Source organism: Tetrao urogallus, assembly GCF_951394365.1.
Source record: "Tetrao urogallus genome assembly, chromosome: 1".
In the NCBI taxonomy this organism is placed as follows: Eukaryota; Metazoa; Chordata; class Aves; order Galliformes; family Phasianidae; genus Tetrao; species Tetrao urogallus.
In genome coordinates, this window is record NC_136813.1 from 33,770,551 (window position 1) to 33,791,645 (window position 21,095).

At 38.2% G+C, this 21,095-nt stretch overlaps 1 protein-coding gene across 1 annotated transcript in view; it reads right to left on the reverse strand.

Moving 5' to 3' along the window:
• DIAPH3 (diaphanous related formin 3) overlaps positions 1 to 21,095 on the reverse strand; it is a gene marked incomplete at both ends in the record, with an annotated part of 225,786 nt that overhangs the window by 118,000 nt on the left and 86,691 nt on the right. The window contains 3 exons of the mRNA XM_079534573.1: positions 9,526 to 9,627; positions 14,232 to 14,326; positions 15,360 to 15,455. Of these exons, the coding sequence (XP_079390699.1) occupies positions 9,526 to 9,627; positions 14,232 to 14,326; positions 15,360 to 15,455 (293 nt within the window). The remainder of the gene's footprint in view (positions 1 to 9,525; positions 9,628 to 14,231; positions 14,327 to 15,359; positions 15,456 to 21,095) is intronic.

Genomic DNA, 21,095 nt, shown 5'->3' on the forward strand with positions numbered 1-21,095 from the left:
GAACACCTCCAGGGTTGGTGACTCCACCATCTCTCTGGGCAGCCCATTCCAGTGCCTGACCACTCTTTAAGAAAAGCAGTATTTCCTAACATCCAGCCTAAATCTCCCCTGCCGTAGCTTGAGGACATTCCCTCTAGTTCTATCACCAGTTACACAAGAGAAGAGGCCGACCCCCACCTCACTACAAGCTTCCTTCAGGTAGTTATAGAGAGCAATAAGGTCTCCCCTGAGCCTCCACTTCTCCAGACTGAACAATCCCAGCTCCTTCAGCTGCTCCTGATAAGGCCTGTGCTCCAGACCCCTCACCAGCTTTGTTGTCCTTCTTTGAACCCACTCCAGGGCCTCAATGTCTTTCTTGCAGTGAGGGACCCAAAAGTGGACACAGTGCTCGAAGTGCAGCCTCACCAGAGCTGAGTACAGGGGACAATCACTGCCCTGTTCCTGCTGGCAACACCGTTCCTGATGTGGGCCAGGATGCCATTGGCCTTCTTGGCCACCTGGGCACACTGCTGGCTCATGTTCAGCTGAGCATCAATCAATACCCCCAGGTCCATTTCCTCTACACAGTCTTCCAGCCAATCTGCCCCAAGTCTGTAGCATCACCTGGGGTTGTTGTGGCCAAAGTGCAGGACCTGGCACTTGGTATTCTTGAACTTCAGCCCATTGGCCTCAGCCCAGCGATCCAGCCTATCCAGGTCCCTCTGTGGGGCCTTCCTACCCCAAGGCAGATCAATGCTTCTAGCCAACTTGCTGTCATCTGCAAACTTACTGAAGGTGCACTGAATGCCATCATCCAGGGCATCAATAAATACATGGAACAGGATATGCTCTAGTACTGACCACTAGGGAACACCATTGGTGATTCATCGACAGCTGGATTTGACCCCATTCACCACCACTCTCTGGTTCTGGCCATCCAGCCAGTTCTTTACTCAGCAAACAGTATATGTCTTCAAGCCATGGCTGCCAGCTTCTCCAGGAGAACACTGTGGGAGACAGTGTCAAAGGTTTTGCTGAAGTCTAGGTAGACTACATCAACAACCTTTCCCTCGTCCACCAGGCAGCTTACTCAATCACAGAAGGAGACGAGGTTGGTCAAGCAGGACCTGACTTTCATGAATACATGCCAGCTAGGCCTGATCCTCCAGTTGTCCCGCACACACCATGTGATCTCCCTCAAGACCATCTGCTCCATAACCTTCCATGGCACCGAGGTCAGGCTAACAGGCCTGTAGTTCTCTGGATCCTCCTTACAACCTTTCTTGTAGATGGGAGTCACATTGGCAAGTCTCCAGTCTTCTGGGACCTCACCAGTCAACAAGGAGCGCTGATAGATAATGGCAAGCAGTTTGGCTATCACCACTGCCACTTCCCTCATCACTCTCGGGTGAATCTCCTCTGGCCCCATGGGCAGTCCAGCTCAGTCCAGCTGGGGTAGTAAGTCTCTGACTGTGTCCTCCCGAATTGTGGGGGGTTCAGTCAGCTCAGACTACCAGGTCAGAGACAGCAGTTACCCTGAGGATAACTGATGTGACCTTTAAAGACAGACATAAAGAAGGCATTCAGAACCTCTGCCTTTTCCTTATCCTCAGTGTCACATTCCCAACCTCATCCAGTACAGAATGGAGATTCTCCTTAGCCCTCCTCTTACTGTTGATGCATTTGTAAAAGAGTTACTTTTTACCCCAGCAGCCAGGTTGAGATCAAGCTGGGCTTTTGCCTTTCTGATTTTCTCTCCGCACATCTTAACAAATTCTATCTACTCTTTTTGAGTCGCCCATCCTTTCTTCCACAGGAAGTAGATTCTCTTTTTCTCCTGGAAAAGTCCAAGAAGTCCAAGGTAGCAGTTTTGCTGTTCTCCCTCCTGGCTCCACCAAGAATCGAGAACTTTACCATTTCATGGTCACTCTGTCCAAAACAGCCGCCAACCTCCATATCTCCCACCAGACTTTCTCTGTTTGTGAACAGCAGGTCTAGCGGGGCAGCTCCTCTCATAGGCTCTCTCACCAGCTGCATCAGAAAGTTATCCTCCATAATCCATTCCAGAAACCCTCCTAGACTGCTTCTTCTGCACTGTGTTGTATTCCCAGCATACGTCGGGAAGTTGAAGAACCCCATGAGGACAAGGGCTGGTGATCACGCAGCTTCTGCCAGCTGCTCATAGAACTCCTCATCTGTCTCTTCTCCCTGGTTCAGTGGTCTGTAGCAGACGCCCACCAGGAAATCCGCCTTGTCAGCCCTTCTCCTGATCTTTACCCATAGGGATTCAACCTTATCATCCCCAGCCTCAAGCTCAATAGCATCAAAGCACTCCCTAATGTAGAGAGCCAAAATGCCAGCCCTTCCTCTTTGCCTATCCTTCCTGAAGAGTTTGTGGCCAGTCATTGCAGCACTCCAGTCATGGGAGCATTCCCACCATGTTTCCAATGGCATCTAAGTCACAGTTAGCCTGCAGCCCAATGGCTCCCAACTCTTCCTGTTTGTTGCCCATGCTGCGTGCGTTGGTGTAGATGCTCTTCAGCTAATCCCATTACCGCTCCCCAAGTCAGGATTAATAAAGCTAACTAGTAACTACTGAATCAATTTAACTGAAAACTCAAGATTGATATTACTAAACAGCAGTCTAATTAAACTGTCTACTTGATTACGGCCAAAATTAGGAAAAAAAAAATTCTGTGAACTTCTCAGAAAAGAACTATCTAAAAAGCAAGTTAATGCCACCACATGTTTTAAGTCCTAAAGCAATGAAATACTTATCCTATCATTGGGTAACGCATCAAAAAGGAAAAAATAAAAAATAAAAAAAATAACAACAGAAAACAGCCAACCACATAGGTGACCAAATAGATGAAATAACATCCCTCTCAGACAGGTTTTGTCTCGTAAGTGTATACTATGTGACTACTCATACAACTACTTATTTTCAAACACAAAACCCAGACTTCACCATTTTCGAGTTTTACAGAATAAATTATCCAGTAATCAGAATTAATGAAACCTCCAAGAAAATTAGTCACACTGAGCAAACCCAGTACAAAATATGAACTACAGTAAAACTACATGCAATTAACTATTTAAATTTTGGCAAGCACAACCCTACTTTATGAAACACTTGATAACTGAAATACAGCATTCAAAATCAGGTTAAGATAACACTGTAAAGCTAAGTTAAAGCACTTAATAAATGAGCAGATTTAACAGAGTTTTCATGAAATAGTTCATGAAAGTGTGCAAGTAAAAAATAAAATAATAATAACAAAAAAAACCTCCAAAAACTTCCACAGCAATATGTGATAATATCTATGTTCTGAAACAGCACTCTGAAGCACGTGAAAGAACACACAGAAAAATAAAGTAGTTTATCTAAAGAAAACCTACAGTCTGGAAGAGAAGATAAGGGTAGTAAAGGATTTATTTTACACTTACTGCTGAATGAACAGAAAACATAAAAGTGCAAAACAACTTAAAAAGAAGAGGGTAATTGTAGAAATCAAAAAAGCGACCCATACAGTCACCACACACACACAAAAAAAGAAAAATAAAGAAGAACCTGAACTGCTTAGAGTCGTGACCTCAATGTCGTTAAGCCAACAACAAAAGTTAATTAACTCAAGTTGAAATAAAACCCACAATACTCTAACAATCATAACATGCCAGAATCTTAGTAAGTGTCAAGCTGTTTCTTTCAGAGTAACAAATCTTTACTTTGAATTCAAGGTCAGGAGGATAAAACAGGGTTTGCATTATAAAAATTTTATTATCACACAAGTAGTGATTATCAGTTCATTCACTATTTAGACTGCTCCTTGAGAAGCACGTGGTTTAGTCTCTCCCTTGAATAAATTAACATGTCATATCTGAATTTTCAGAAATATGACTACAAGACTCTGCTCACATAAAAGATAAAATTGGAAGTATTCTATTTCATTTATGATTCTCCTTGCTCGAAAAGAAAAACGAAAAACGAAGTGCAACAATTTATCTTTGTGTCAACAGCGGCTCTTAAAGAAACAAATGAGAGTTCTCAGCCTGCTCCCCAGACAAAATAAAAGATATAAGGGACCTTGACGTAGATTAGAGAATCTTGATGATAAAAATCAAATGTGTAAGATACCATTCTATGGTGTGAAAAAAGTAACATATCCAAATGTAAACATATCAAAAAAATCAAATTTTTTGTAGCTTGATCTCTGAAGTAAGCTTCAGGAGATGCGCAGAAGGTGGCACACTAGAAAAATTATGCCTAATAATCTTCTTTTGTTTCTATGCACAACTAGGGGAAGTAAACACTAGCGTTCTTCAATGGGAGTATCTGGTTGTTCACTCAAAACAGAAAATCCACAAACAAATGCAAGAAAACTTGACCTTTAGGTCTACTGTTCTAGCTCTTCCCATTAGATGGGATTGAGAAAACATTTGGTAGATCTAAGTAATAACAGTTAATATGTCTACCAATAATGCATTTTGTCAAGCAGTACAAATCAATAAATGTCCTACAAAAGATCATTTCAAATTTATTCATACTTGAATACAAGCACATTTCAAAAAGAAAGCAATTGCCCATTGCAATTATATTAATGATTACTTTAAAACTTAAAAAAAAAATTGAATTAACTTGCAGGAGCGTTTCAAAATACATCCCTGCTTGCAAAAAATCCTCAAATAGCGAGCGTTGAAAGGGGAGTAGTCAAAGATGTAGAGTTAGTGAACTACATAACACAAACGTATAAGAGCACATTCACCTTTCAGAAACACAAGTAGAAGACAGTTGGATCTTATTGATGATCTATCTTGATACCAGAAAGGTTCACTAATAATTAATCAGACGTGTTTTAAGTTGTCAGCTAAAGTACCATTTTAGACAAAACTGTTCGGGATAGGCAACTGCATAGTTGTACAACAATGTGGACACTCTGGACACTGCAGAGAAAATAACATGGTGTTAAAACAATTTCTGATAAATACTCCAACAATCCCAGAGATTTTCTGAACCAACTAAAATCAGACTAGTCTTTAAAATGCAAATTAGCTCTCATTATTTATGTTATTCTAATGACAGCAAAAATTGCAAACTAAACATGCTTTTGCCTCCAGTAAGCAGTGTCCTCTTTTCATGCTGACAGGTAACCATAAGAACTGATGCAGGGTCTCCTGACCACTTGGAAAACACTAACTCACTGTAAATTTCAGATTTACTACTGCTGTCGGTATGCCTAACTGTAGTAAATTTGGAATGTTTAAAGAACCAAAGGCAGACTTCTCAGTAGACTTAGGTTGAAAACATTAAAAAAAAAAAAAAAAAAAAAAAAAGCCAATCAAGCTTTAACCTATGTGGAATTAACTTTTAAATGTCTTTTTTTCTTTTTTAAAATCAGTAGTTATTCTTGATAAAAATGGAGAAAACATTTGCTACTTAACTTTTAATTTTACTAATTCAATGAAAATGTATAAACTAGCATGTCATTGTCCTGTTTCTTCAACAAATCAATTACAAATATATTACTGTTGAAATTATTTGGCATGGTCAAACAGATGTTTATACCTTAACCAAATGAATCTGTAGTTAAATTTACTGGTACAAATCCATCTCTACTAGCATTTTTCCATAATTTGTAAGACTCAAAGCTGCTCAAGTTTAGATGCATGCTTTTCTCTATCATCCTGGCAGACACGGTTTGTAACAAGGTTATCAGAGAGCAGCATCATGCTCCAGCAAAGGACATTTGAATTTCTCTCAGTAACATTGATATGTATGAACTTCTCTGCTACATAATCAGCCTACCCTTTCAATTTTCTAATATCAAATTTAAAGGAAGCCATGAACTTTTAATACTGAGCAAAAGTGAAGCATGTAGCAAACTGAATGCTAGAACAGATGCTAGTTCTTTATATATATATATATATACACACACACAATATGTCCACATTTATTAAGAAAAAGTTTCATGTTTACATAAAACTTAAACAAAAAATTAAAAAAAAAAAAAAAATGTTTACAGAATGAGGGTGAAGGACAGGACAAGAGAAAGGCCCCACAGTAAAAGATGAGAAAAGGGTTTCACAGGGACTGAGGATAGGGGAATTTAGAGATAGTTCACAGAAGCAAATATGTAGAGGTTGTTAGAAGAGTGGGGATAGCAGACACTGGGTCTGGGACAATGAGGGAGATGCAGGCCATAAAGATAAGAGTTTGAGAACAGCCTGAGGACATCTGGCAGTGAGAGGATTAGATGTCAATCTATCATCTAGATGATGGCAAGCAAAAACCAGTTTGGGGGCTTCCCCTCCCGCAAGTCAGAAGCCTGCAGCGAGGAAGACCACAAGCCTTCACAAGGAAGACTATGATTCTTCATCCCACAACCCACTACACACGCACACGTGTGGAGGGTCTGCATGCTAATGGACTCTCAGGAATGTAATGAATATGTATCCAAATTCCTGGAAAACAATTGATTATGTATTAGTTCAGCTTATATCTGCTTATATCTTTTATATCTGACCTCATTGCTCTCTATAACTTCCTGAAGGGAGGTTGTAGTGAGCTGGGGGTCAGCCTCTTCTCTCGTGTCATTAGTGATAGGACCAGAGGGAATGGTTTCAAGCTACGGCAGGGGAGATTCAGGCTGGACATTAGGAAATATTACTTTTCTGAAAGAGTGGTCAGGCACTGGAATGGGCTGCCCAGAGAGGTGGTGGAGTCACCAACCCTGGAGGTGTTCAAGGAATGTTTGGATTTTGTGTTGAGGGACGTTGAGGAACATGGTTTAGTGTGAACGGTTGGTGACAGGCGGATGGTTGGACTGGATGATCTTGTAGGTCTTTTCCAAGCTTGGTGATTCTGTGATTCTGTGACTGATAATTTAACTGCACCGATCTGCCTAGTGGACTTTCATTGACAGACTATTGCCATACCACCATTCAGGTCTTGCTGCAGAAAGGGTAGTCAGGCACTGGAATGGACTGCCCAGGGAGGTGGTGGAGTCACCGACCCTGGGGGTGTTCAAGGAAAGACTGGATGCCGTGTTGAGGGACATGGTTTAGTGGGAGCTATTGGGAATAGGTGAACGGTTGGACTGGATGATCTTTTAGGTCTTTTCCAACCTTGGTGATTCTATGATTCTATGCTTTTTCCTCACGGTGTGCAAATTAGGAGGATCTATCCCCCTTGCACCCAGCATATGCACACCGCTGAAATAAACTTATCTGCTCTATATCCTTAATCTGGCTATAGAGTTTGATTTCCGCATGTCAAGGATGCAATTCTGACCAGCACAGAAAGACTTAGCTTCTCTGGCACAAAAACAACAACAAAAAAAACTGAGCTAGAAAATGTCTTTCTAACATATCCCATTATTAGCTTCCTTCTCTTGGCCTATGATGCTCATCAGTGTGTCATCTCAATGTTTACATGGGCCACATTCATGCCAAAAGATGATGGCATGCTTAAAAGTGAAAGTGTTTTGTTGTTTATTTTTTTCCTATATCATGGTCATTCTAATAACATTTTACCCTCCATTTTGTCATTAATCAACTCCTCTGAAAATATTGCAAAATTTACATCAAATGAGCCTCTACCATCATTTTATATTTATATAGATACAGAAATTTCACTGAAATTTCTGTTTCATTAAATTTCACTAAATTTATTATTTAAATTTTCAGTTTGAGAATCCAAACCAAACTTGGTACGTCTGGCTTCTAATTACATTGTTTTTCTTAACATGAAGATTATTATTCCAGGTCAAAAAAGGAGTTTAGGAAATCCACAATGTACCTGTAGTCCAGATGTTCTAAAATTTAGGTACAAATAGTTGATATTCACACAGATAACTGCCAACAAAAAGTATCTATTGTTATGACATGATACTCCTTTTCCCAAATCCAGAGATACATCTAAAAGTAATACTTCCTCTCCTTGAAATCCTCCTGGATGAAGCTGACAGTGATCATCTTAGCTTGAAACATGACGAATGGACAAGGAAAATCAGAGACCTATATGGATATACGCATCTGGGAAAAGAAACAGCCTTGCTCTGTATTTGTTAGGACAAAATCTGTAATATTTATGAATTATGGGCTATATACATGATATTCCAAAACTGTATTTATCAACCACCACCAATGAACCAACAATGTTTCCTTTTCTTGTCAGCCTGGGAGATGTTATAAACATATCTTCCCACTGGGAATGGAAAAAGTGACTGTAATAATTCTTGATTGCACGTACTATAAAATATAGGAGGAAAGATGCAGAATAGTTTAACATGATGATATCAATGGTATTTTATTCTCGTTTACATGGAGAATAGAAAGAAAAAACATCAATGTGTATCAAGTTTATACGGGAAGGTTTGGGGGCAGGGCACAAGGGAGCGCTGCAGAGATTAGCATCTTTGAGAACAGCGCAGAAGCTGCCCCATGTAAGACTGGAACCAGCTCCAGCCAGTTCCAAAAGGAATCCATCACTAGCCAGGGCAGAGCTACTGAGAAAGGAAAAAAATTCTGTACAACAGCAGCCCACAGTGCAGAAGGTAGATGTGGCCTGAAAAAGGACGCAACCCATGGAGAGCTCCCACAGGAGCAGCCCCAGACCAGAGCTGCAGCCATGGAGTCGGTCTGACAAAAGTTGCAGACCCAAGGGGATTCATGATTGAGAAGTCCATTCCTGATGTACTGCACAACCCCCATGGTACAGACCCATGTTGCGGCAGTTCTTAAAGAGCTACAGTCTGTGGGAAGCCCACATCAGCCTATTTTGGGAAGGACAGCATCTCATGGGAAGAAACCCATGCTGGAGAAGGGTAGAGAGTGACCATGAAGGAACAGCACAGATAAAGCATTCTGGATTGACCGCAGCATCCATTTCCCATCATTTCCCATTCCCCTGCAGCACCCAGGGAGAAGAGTTAGAAGAAATTGTATGGGGGGATGTTTGCTTCTAGTTCCTGCTACTCTAGTCTGTCTGTTGGCAATAAATAACATTAATCTCTCTACCTTGTTTTGCTCATGGTGGTAAATGATGAGTGATCTCTTTCTCTTTATCTCAACCTGTAAGCTTTCTTTTTATTGTACTTACTCTCCCTGTTCTTTTACAGATGAGGAGTGAGAGAGAAGCACAAAGGAGCTTGGCTGCTTATCACACTGAAAACCACAAAATGCAGAAAATTTCACTCATAACAATAATATCATTGATAATGATTTATCAGTGCAAATAAAGGTCAAGTCAAACAATTTTAAGTACTGAAATCCAAAAATGGCTCCTTATCTCCCAGTGCCACAGGAAATAAATTTTTTCTGTTTGTTTAGTCTTAACTAAATTACATTCTTAACAAAAGAGGACATAACAATCAGGCCTTCCACATCCATGCGTATGTCCCTTGAAAGTCGAATTAAAAAGCAGCAACTACAGTCTGCTCTTAATATGCAACCTCTTCACATTTAGGAAGAAGCTGGTAATGCTTCTATATCAGTATAATAAAATTGTTTTTCAGGCAAGAAAAGAAAAGAAACACTAGTAGAACTCACCACAACTCCAAACTGCTCTGGCTCAGATAAATTATTGTACTCATTCTTGAACTTTGACAACGCATTCAGTTGTTCTTGCTCTGGAAGATGTTTTATTAAATTCTATCAAGAAAAAGAAAGTAGATTTAGAAATCTCAGATTCTGCATTGCTTATATAATTGCATGTAAGCAGTATTACTTGTCTAATTAACATAAATTCTAAAGGTAACACTGCTGTACCAAGGTTGATAGAATGTAAACAGGTAACATACAAATTGACGTAACAAAGTGTAGAAAGCAAGTGACTACCATCAGCTGCTGTTTCCATCAATGTATATGTTTCTGTAGCCTTTTTCCAAAATAGAATTTAAAAAAAGAAAAAATTGATTGTAAAGTGATGACAAGTAACATCCATATTTACAAAACTTTAAACCCATTAGACACTACTTAGCCTACAGACTTGTGAGAAATAGGATTTCAGAGGTAGGTCTCAGCTTCAGCTGAATTCAAGAGGTCATATTCACTTTCATAAGTGAATGTCATTTCAACACAGAAGTCTAAACATGTCACCCTACACCTGATCATCTAAGAAGTCTTCAGATTCCCTGAAGCTTCCTGAGTACTTAGGCACCTATGCTTATATATGGACTTCTGTATTCCACTCTAATTACCAGGTAAGTAGTAGGTAAAGTGAAAATGACTATTCTGAGCAAGTTCTGGAAGACAGCTTCTCAAAGATCCAATTAGGCCTAAATTTGACAGCTAGTAGCTCAGTTCTGTCCTTTCCCAAGATGTCTGCTATAACTACTAGGCAATATTCAGGCTATATAACTACTATATTCAGGATTTCTCTATCCAGCTTTCTTACTCATGCCATGAATCCTGTGTTCCTGGTTACACAGAGGCTAAGCTTCCATCATAGTATGAAAACAAGAGAAAGATTGTCTTCTTACTTAAAACACTCCTTCAACTACTAGGAAGGACAGTATTCTGAACTGGAATAAGGATACAATCATTCTAATACCGCATCAGGTCTAGCGATCACAATTCTCCCACTGCCTATTGCCATATTCTGAAGTTAAATAACTAGACAATACTTTATCACTGTTTTTACTGTAAAAATACACATTATTTTAAGAACTGAAACCCCACTTTTATTCTAAGGACTAAGACAAATGATTTGTTTTACTTCAAGAAAGTAAAGTCTGCAAATAAGGAAAGTTAGAGTTACACTCAAGGGCTGAAATAAACCAAAGACTAAACAATAGTTATGGAATGAACAGTTTCAATACAGTCCATAATGAGATAAGACTTTTGGTTTAAAAAAAAATAGCACTATTAAAAATGCACAAATTATTATGCTTTAAATAATGCAAAATTAAATTTTATGGATCTGGATGTGTTCAGGCTAATTTACAGCATGATGAATTTATGGCAGTATTATCTATTACAGTTGGAAAATATTCTTTGTAAAAACAGACTACCTTTATCCATTATTGATTAAGATGTCCAGGATTAAATCCATAAAATTCAGCAAACACCAAAAGGGCACAGAGATTCTGAGTGTAAAAAACCACTTTTTAAATTAGGAGTTCATAATCTTATGAATTTATTTCTGTCTTGATATACAAAATTTACATAACCAATTATTACCAATATCTTAACTACAACTCCTTAATTTTTACAGAGATTAAAAGCTCATTTTGATAATATGGTTTTCACAAGTAGAAAAACAGATCACAAAACTTCTGAAAAAAAACTGTCAAGTGGTATATGAAAAAAAACCTGAAGTAGTGATTGGTATCAGAGAAGGTGTATAATGTTCACATACTGTTTTAGAATTGCTAGTGATAAAAATACAGTTTGAATATCAGAGAATAAACAGGAGACATAATTTTGACTAATTCACAAAAAACATCCCAATAGTTGGTCAATGACTATTTGGATCACAGCATAAAATTCAGAGTTCTTATGGCTTTCAAAACTAGATTTAATTTCTTACAGGAGGATGGAGGAAATTGGAATAAAGAGACACGAATGACACATACATATTACTTCTATATAACGAAAAGGTTATGATTAAGGAAAAATATCCAACCTCAAGAACAGTGATGTACTGGACAATATTTACAGCCAGACAATCAGAAATGAATGATGATAAGAAATTTCTGAATAGAAGAAGAATGAAAATATTTGATGTATTTTATAAATAAATAAAAACAGCTGCATGCTTGTAAACATGTGTATGCTTTTGCTTTTCTCAGAATCACGAAATGCACAGAACTACATTTTCATTGGATGTCCAAAAGCCATATTTGTGAAGGTTTGTAAAGGCAGAACAGAGACATACAGATGGGTATTATCATTTATTTAGTAACCCTGGCATATATAAAGGTGACTACTAGGATTTTTAAGGTAATGAAGCACAAGAGTCAACCACTTTCAAAGGAAGAGAGCTGTCTAAGTGCTTTTTGAAGTTTAAACTCGGATGACATTGTTTTCAAACTTATTACAAAACCGTTTTATCCAGAAACAAGAAACCTGGATAAAGCCACTTGAAAAAAAATGATTACACACAAGCTTGCAAGGTAAATTTGGAGTCTAAGCCTTGTTAAGAAAAAAGGACAAGGCAGTCCTTTTATCAGCAGAGAGGCAGCCTGACAAGATGGTGATTGACATGAAAGTGCGTATGAAGCAAAAGTGTACAACTGAAATCCTGCATGTGGGAAAAAAAGATGGTACCTAGTGACATTCTTCAATGATTGGTGAATGTTTATGGAGACCAAACAGTGGATGTTAGTACAGTGAAAGTTTGACTGCATTGGCAACATTTTCCTAGCAATGACACCATCATAGCAGATGTGAAGCAGTAAGTCACCTCGGTGCATTTTATAAGTGCAGCATGCAGGCACTTTTTCATTGCTAGCAAAAATGCATAGTTACTGGTGGTGACAATGATGGAAACTAATGTGTCATAGCTGAGAATTTGCTCCATCAAATATTATTGTTGAGTTCTTTGTATTTGTTATAGTTTCTATGGAAATAAATAGTAGACATCACCTTCAGAGCAGTCTTTATACAAAGACAGCTTACTGAATATGCTTTTTTAACTTACCCTACTGTTAATATTAAAAATAAATAAATAAATAAATAAATAAACAATTTAAAAAAAAAAAACAAAAAAAAACCACTTCAACAACAACAAAGCAACAGCATAATATCAAAACAGTATCTGGTACTATTATTAACCATTACTATTATTGACAGAGACTAGAGTAGAGCTTGGTCATGTTAACAATTTTAAAGATAGAGAAAAGTAAGCATTCTCTATTCCAAGGTACATAGCATTCAAATAGAAATAATACATCACAGAGAATCAGAGGAAAGTAAAAAATTCTCTGTGAAAGTATATTTTCTTCTTAACTTGTCACAGTTGATTAAATGATTGCTACATGTTCACATAGAAGAATGTCTTTAATTAACAAGCCATTAATGGGCTGATCTATTTCCCTAAACCCCAAGGATGCAAAAACCATTTTACTTTCTCTGTAGAGAGAAATTATGAAGATGCCAGATTTTCATAATATTGATATGTAAGAAAGATAAAGATATTAATATGAAAGAAAGATAATCTTGGTCTAAAGAAGCATCTCTGCAAATCAAATGGAATGTCATCAAGATGACTGGGGGTCATAGCATACAACACAGGGGCATGGCAAATCTGATAGAACTGAGACTGTTCCTCTTTAACAAAACAAGCTGCCAGAGAATTTAACATGGTCTTCAGGTACCCCAACTGGAGGGCATAAAGATAGAATAAGGTTTCTCCTAGAGGAGTGCAGCAGAAGGCCAAGGCCACAAGTAGAAAAAAAGAAAATTCCAGCTGAATAATTAAGAAAAAGTTTTTCTCTATAAGAGTAGTTCAACACTGCAAAATGTGTCTAGAAAACTATGGAGTCTCCAACTTTAGTTGGAGTCCAAATCGGAAGGGGAAAAGCCCTAAGCAACTTCCTCTCCCTGACCTGGCTATGACAAGGGATTGGAGCAGATGACCTACAGACCTTTCTTCCAAATGTTTTTTTCCCATGGCTCTAGAATAAAGAGTTTCTACTAAACTTAGTTCTATAGAATTTTTTAGCTTGCCATCTTTTAAATGACACTGTGAAAAGAAAAACATACGGAATTTTGAGTATCTTTTGTCTCCATACAGAATCATACACTGAATAAAATAATACAGAAAATGAAAAAACTACCCAAATAAGCTCTAAGGAAGAGAAGCGGTCACTGTGAATGCCCTAAGGCAAGACTCTGGATTATATCAGCTCTGAGAGAACAGAAAAGAGGAAAGACAAAATAAAAAAATGATATTTTTTGGCCTAGTTTCCAACCAGAAAAATACACCTATGGCACTTGAGCCTGAAATATATTTTTTTAATACTAGTAACAAGGAAACAAACAAAATATCATATGCAATTTAAAAATATATAAACAAAATGTCCAGTTAGGTATGAAGAATATGAATACAAAAAACACAGAATATCAACACAGCTACGTTCATTAAAAATAGCTTTGCAAATATAAAAAGAACTAGAATTCACAGAAAAAAAATATTACTGCAGTGATTTACAAGCCAAACATATTAGGTTTCAGAAGCTTTTTAGGCGCACATAATCTATTTAATGAGAAACTTATCCTGAAATACTGAGATGAAACATAAGTTTCCCCACCTGAATCATGGACTCTGAGAGTAGTGTTTCATCTACTTGCAAAATCATCATTTTAATTTCTTCGTAAGGCACTCGGAAAGATCCAAGGAAAATTGCTAAAATAAAGATTCAACCAACAGTGAAGAACACAAGACAACAACAATCTTTTTTCTACTTGTAGAATATTAGTTAAACAGGCTATGGCATCTGCAAGTCAACAAGCACTACATAAAGAAATATAGGTAAGAGAAAGCAATTTAAAACATATTTTTAATTACTCTTCTCCTATAATTTCAGCCTTTTCCATTTGTTTGGTAAACATAACATTTGGCATTGTGGAAGATAACCAGTGACAAGTCTACTCTCAAGAACAATTGCTGCCACCATATTCGTTTTTGCAGAGATTACAATTGCACATTTTTCTTGACCAGTCTTTCTTGTGCTTTTTCACAGAAGAGCAGCTTGAGAAGATTACAACTAGCAAAACCATAAAGCAGTTAAAAGATCAAAATATTCTAATAAAAACTGTTCATTTCTAAAATATAATCAAATAATTTCCTGTTTCAATTCTGCCAGCATTTTGTTACCTATTCACAGAATCACAGAAACACCAAGGTTGGAAAAGACCTACAAGATCATCCAGTCCAACCATCCACCTATAACTAATAGTTCTCACTAAACCATGACCTTCAATGTCCAAAAATTCATTGTAGCACTCCTCTCTGCCAAAACTTTAGCATCCTTTTTTTGTATATTAGTAGGCCTAATTATTGTTTTACTCCTACAAAACTCATGAGAAATGACTATGCATTACAGTCTTTTTTAACTTTTTGGCTAAGGGACAATGATGATTCACGAATACACTGGTGATAAAAATAGATACACAGGTATACAGCTGTACCAAATTGTTCAGGCACATAGAGAATAATTTGAGTCTTAAATGAAGGATATTGCTTTGCTGTTTTCTGCTCTTTTTATAAGAACATGTTTAAATTCTTACGCATTTGAGCTTAACACCAATTAGTACACATATAAGCATATTCTCAAACACTTTAAACAAAAAGTGATTGTGAGGCAGTCAAACAAAAGAGAAAAAATTTTATGGAACATTTATGACATTACTTTGTCATAAAAACAGATTCTACTTACACAAATTCTGTGCAATTTTGGGGTCCAAAACTTTTAGTTCTTTGATTCGTTTCTTAATGGATTTCTTTTCTTCAAAATCTTCCTCATCTTTTTTTACTACCAAAGTAAACATAAATATATTTACAGTTAACTTTTGATATTTAGAGAAAAACTAATGAATGCACACTACACTAAATGAAATCAATTCATAAATAAAAGAACAAAACATTGAACATGCAGACCAAAATACAATGGTTTTCCACTTTTGCTTGTGTTCTTCAAGTTTCTGTTCCAGTCGAATTTGCCAACATTTTAGCTTTCTAGAATAAGTTTGTTCACTTAATATATAAATTGAAAGAACATGCCAGTATTGATTATTGATTACATCTGAAGATATAAACCCAAAAATTAACATGCAATGGCAACACACCTTGGCCAACGTCCAAAGTTATTTGGCTTTGTAATCAGTTTTGTCTAAACACTGATTCACAACAAAATCAATATTGTTTGGAATATAACTGTATAAATACTTACTTGTATATACTTATTTTTCTTACCTCCTCTAAAAAAGTTTTTGTTGTTGTTTTTCTTTGTTTTTAGTTTAATATATGTAATCAGCTTCTAAGTAAATATCATAAAGGCAAAGTGACTGCATAAACATACTCTGATTGTGGAAATTCTGTATTGTTCTTTCAGAAAAAAATGCATTGAAAGAGGATCTTCCAAATATTTTTTAAAAAACTGAACATTTCTCATTATTTAAATACTATCATAAAAATTTCACTTAAAATAACAGCAAATGCTTGATAATGTATTACTAGGATAAGAATCATTCCAGCTGTTATGGAAACAAAACAAACAAAAAAAAAAGGACAAAAAAAAAAAAAAAAGATTGAAATTACAAAAATCTTTCTTTAAATCTAATCTATGGTGGGGTTTTTTTGTTTTTTAAATTCAGCACAGACCTTCACTGTCAAATGTTATTCACTCACTGTATTACTATTCTTTATCTAATTATTTATAACATTTAATATTTGAAATAAATTTCCAAGCTTTTACAGCATGATTGTCCTAAATTGTTATACATGCTTCAAATATTTGAGTTGAAAATATATGCCCAATTCCTTACAGAATAATAAACTCCAAAATAGATTTGATGATCAGGGATGATGTTCATCAGGCCTATTATCACTTTCACATGCACTGCCTGAATCTTATATCTCACATAGATACTGAAACTGTTCTGTGCCTTAGTAAATTGTAAATATTAAAATTTCTGCCTCATTTCTGATTCTTGACAAAAACAGATGTAACAAGAATTACCACGAAAATTTCACTAAAATGGAATCACTTCTGTAAATTTTCACAGAATTGTAGAATCACCAAAGTTAGATAGGATCTCCAAGACCATCTAGTCGAACCGTCCACCTATGACCAATACTTCCCCATTAAACCACCTCCCTTAGTACAGCACCTAAGCGTTCCTTAAACACCTCCAGGAATGGTGATTCAGTCTCCTACTGAGTAGTTCATTTCAGCACCTGACCATTCTTTCAGAGAAGAAATTTTTCCTAATATCCAACCTGAATCTCCTCTGGCGCAACCTAAAGACATTTCCTCTAGCTCTATTATCACACCAGTTAGACGGGAGAAGAGGCTGACCTCCACCTCACCACAACCTCCTTTCAGGCAGTTGTTGAGAGCAATAAGGTCTCCCTTGAGCCTCCTCTTCTCCAGACAAAGCAATCTCAATTCCCTCAGCCGTTCCTCATAAGGCCTGTGCTCCAGATCCCTCTCCACCTTTGTTGCCAATCTCTGAAGACACTCCAGGGCCTCAATGTCTTTCTTGCAGCCAGAGGCCCAAAACTGAACACAGTACTCGAGGTGTGCTCTCACTAGGACTGAGTATAGGGGGAAGATCACTTCCCTATTCCTGCTGGCATCGCTATGTTTTATACTAGTCAGGATGCCATTGGCCTCCTTCTCGGCCAATGCCCAGTTCCAACCTGGGCACACTGCTGGCTCATGTTCAGCTGAGCATCAATCAATACCCCCAGGTCCATTTCCTCTACACAGTCTTCCAGCCAATCTGCCCCAAGTCTGTAGCATCACCTGGGGTTGTTGTGGCCAAAGTGCAGGACCTGGCACTTGGTATTCTTGAACTTCAGCCCATTGGCCTCAGCCCAGCGATCCAGCCTATCCAGGTCCCTCTGTGGGGCCTTCCTACCCCCAGGCAGATCAATGCTTCTAGCCAACTTGCTGTCATCTGCAAACTTACTGAAGGTGCACTGAATGCCATCATCCAGGGCATCAATAAATACATGGAACAGGATATGCTCTAGTACTGACCACTAGGGAACACCATTGGTGATTCATCGACAGCTGGATTTGACCCCATTCACCACCACTCTCTGGTTCTGGCCATCCAGCCAGTTCTTTACTCAGCAAACAGTATATGTCTTCAAGCCATGGCTGCCAGCTTCTCCAGGAGAACACTGTGGGAGACAGTGTCAAAGGTTTTGCTGAAGTCTAGGTAGACTACATCAACAACCTTTCCCTCGTCCACCAGGCAGCTTACTCAATCACAGAAGGAGACGAGGTTGGTCAAGCAGGACCTGACTTTCATGAATACATGCCAGCTGGGCCTGATACTCTTCTTGTCCTACACGTGGCATGTGATCTCACTCAAGATGACCAGTTCCATAGCCTTCCCTGCCACCAAGAGAAGGATGACAGGCCTGTAGTTTCCCAGATTCTCCTTATGACTTTTTTTGTAAATGGAAGTCACATTTCCAAGCCCCCAGTCGTTGGGACCAGGACCACTGGTAGACAGTGGAAAGAGGCTTGGCAATCATCTCTGCCAGCTCTGTCAGCACTCTGGGGTGAATCACAACTGGCTCCAAGGACTCCAGTTGGCATAGTAGGTCTCTTCCATTGGAATTGTGAGGGGTTTATTCTGCTCCCCATCCCAGACTTCCAGGTCAGTGGGTACAGTACACCGAAGATAACTAGTCTGACTTTTAAAGACAGACGTAAAGAAGGCATTGAGAACCTCAGCCTTTTCCTTATCCTCAGTGGTCACATTTCCTGACCCATTTACTAAAGAATGGAGATTCTCCTTGGTCCTTTTACCGCCAACATATTTGTAAAAAAGTATTTTATTGTCTTTTACTACATTGGCCAGGTTGAGTTCATGCTGGGCTTTTGCCTTTTCCCTGCACGTCCTAACAATTTCTTTGTATTCTCCCCGAGACCTCCGTCCTCAGGAGGCAGACTCTCTTTTCCTCCTGGAGCCACAGAAAAAGTCCCCTGTTCATCCACATCAGTTGTCTTCTCCAACCAACTTATTTTACAGCGTATGCACACACCCTGCTCCTGGGCCTTTAACACTTTCTTCTTGAGGAGTGTTCAGTCTACCTGGATCCCTTTATTATCATCACAAAATCATAGAACTGTAGGATGGCCTGGGTTGAAAAGGACCTAGATCATCTAGTTTGAAGCCCCCCCTGTGGGCAGGGTCACCGACCACTAGACCAGGCTGCCCAAAGTCACATCCAGCCTGGCCTTGAATGCCTCCAGGGATGGGGCATCCACAACCTCCTTGGGCAGCCTGTTCCTGTACATTACCAACTTCTGAGTGAAAAACTTCCTCCTAATATCTAATCTAAATCTCCCCTGTCTTAGTTTAAAACCATTCCTCCTTGTCCTATCACTATCAGCCATGTTCAAAGTCCACCCTCCAGAAGTTCAAGGTAGCAGTTTTGCTGACCCGCCTCCTGACTTCATTAAGAATAGACAACTCTACCATTTTTTGGTTGCTCTGCCCAAGCCAGTTCCTGATCTCCACCAATCCTTCTCTGTTCACGAGCAGCAGTTCTAATGGGGCACCTTCCCCAGTAGGGCTCTCTTACCAGCTGCTTCAGGAAGTTGTCTTCCACACACTCTAGAAATCTCCTAGATTGCTTATTCTGCTCTGTATTATGTTTCCAGTATATATCAGGGAAAGGGCTGGTGATTACTCAACTTTGCCAGCTGCTCTTAGAATGCCTCATTCATCTCCTCATCCTGTTAGGCAGTCTATAACAGATCCTCACCAGGTAGTCCACTATGTTGACTCTTCACAATCCTTACCCATAAAGATTCACCCTTATCATTCCCAGCCCTGAACTCTACAACACTGAAACTCTGTAACATACAGAGCCACGCTACTGTCCCTCCTTCCTTGCCTATCACCATTTCTGATTGGCCTGTACTTGGACATAGATTCATTGATCACAACCCTCTGGCTGCAGCCATCCAACCAATTCTTTATCCACTGAGTAATCCACCCTTCAAATCCATATTTCTCAAATTTAGATATAAGGATCATGTCAGAAGCCTTACTGAAATATAGATAAATGACAACAGTGGCTGTACCTCTATCCACCTCATTGAAGGCCATAGGGTTTGTCAGGCACAGTCTGTCCTTGGTAAAGCTGTGCTGGCTGTCTCATATAACCTCCTCATCTCACATGTGCCTTAATATAGCTTTGAGAAGCATCTGCTACATGATCTTCCAGGAACAGATGTGTAGCTCACTGGCCAGTAGTTGCTCAAGTCTTCCTTTCTCCCCTTCTTAAAAATGAGAATGTTGTTTCCTTTTTTCCAATCACTAGGGACTTTGCTTAAATTTTCTTAACAGTCACACTAAAATAGTGAAGTTATCTGAATTTACTGAAACTTGACTCGGTAGCCTTGAACTAGAACTACTAAGAGATGAAATATAAAAAAATATTTACCTTTTTCAAAAGTGGAAAACAATATCTAGGAACTACAGGTCTCAAAACAGAGGTAATACACAAATACACAAACGTTAAAAAAGCCCACAATCTCTCAAAAAACATCAAATACCCTAGAAGTTAAACACATCATTTTATCTCTCCACCATGATATTGAGAAACAATGCTGCCAATGAACTTTTTCCCTCTGGAATTTTCACCAAGAAAGAAGCTATGGACAAAGTTACAGCAGTGTGTAAAGCATCACAACCATAAACTAAAACATATAAGTATAGAAAATACTCTGGGAACTCATAGTGGAATTGTATGTAGTTATACAAGTATGCAACAAACTAAATTACTGCAAACTTACATGATATTTCATCAGGAGAATTCAGATCACATCCTTATGAAGTTGCCAGCAGAAAGAAGCAAAGCATATATATTACTTGTCTTTCCCACGGGAAATTTTGCACTTTCCAGTGAAAACTGATAACTACTTCTGCCTCTAGAATTTTGTAGATAATTTGCTTACTAATTTATAAGACGGGAAGGAAAAAAAAAAAAAAAAAAAAAAAAAGAGAGAAAACTATTACATATTTTCAACAAAGAGAAAAAGGGAAAAAGGCTAATGGAAAAAAAGAAAACATTTCAAAATTGAACAGAAAGATCTGAATATGTGAAGTAAATATCTAAATTAACAAAGTAAATTAAGGAAGTAAAAGAAAGTAATTACGGCAGTGGAGCACAGAGGGAAGTATATATGTGACTGAAAATGAGAAACATCTGCTTACACTGGAAACAAAAATCATCCCAGTGGGAGTGGACAGCTATACAAGAAGGTGATTATCAAAGGAAATAGAGGTAAAGTACTCTTGTTTTAAAAAACACAACAACCAAACTCTCAAAACATCACGGCTTCTGAATATGCACCACAGTATTAAACCATTAACTCTTTTCAAAATCAGATGTCTTATTTCACATATTATGCACCTAGAAG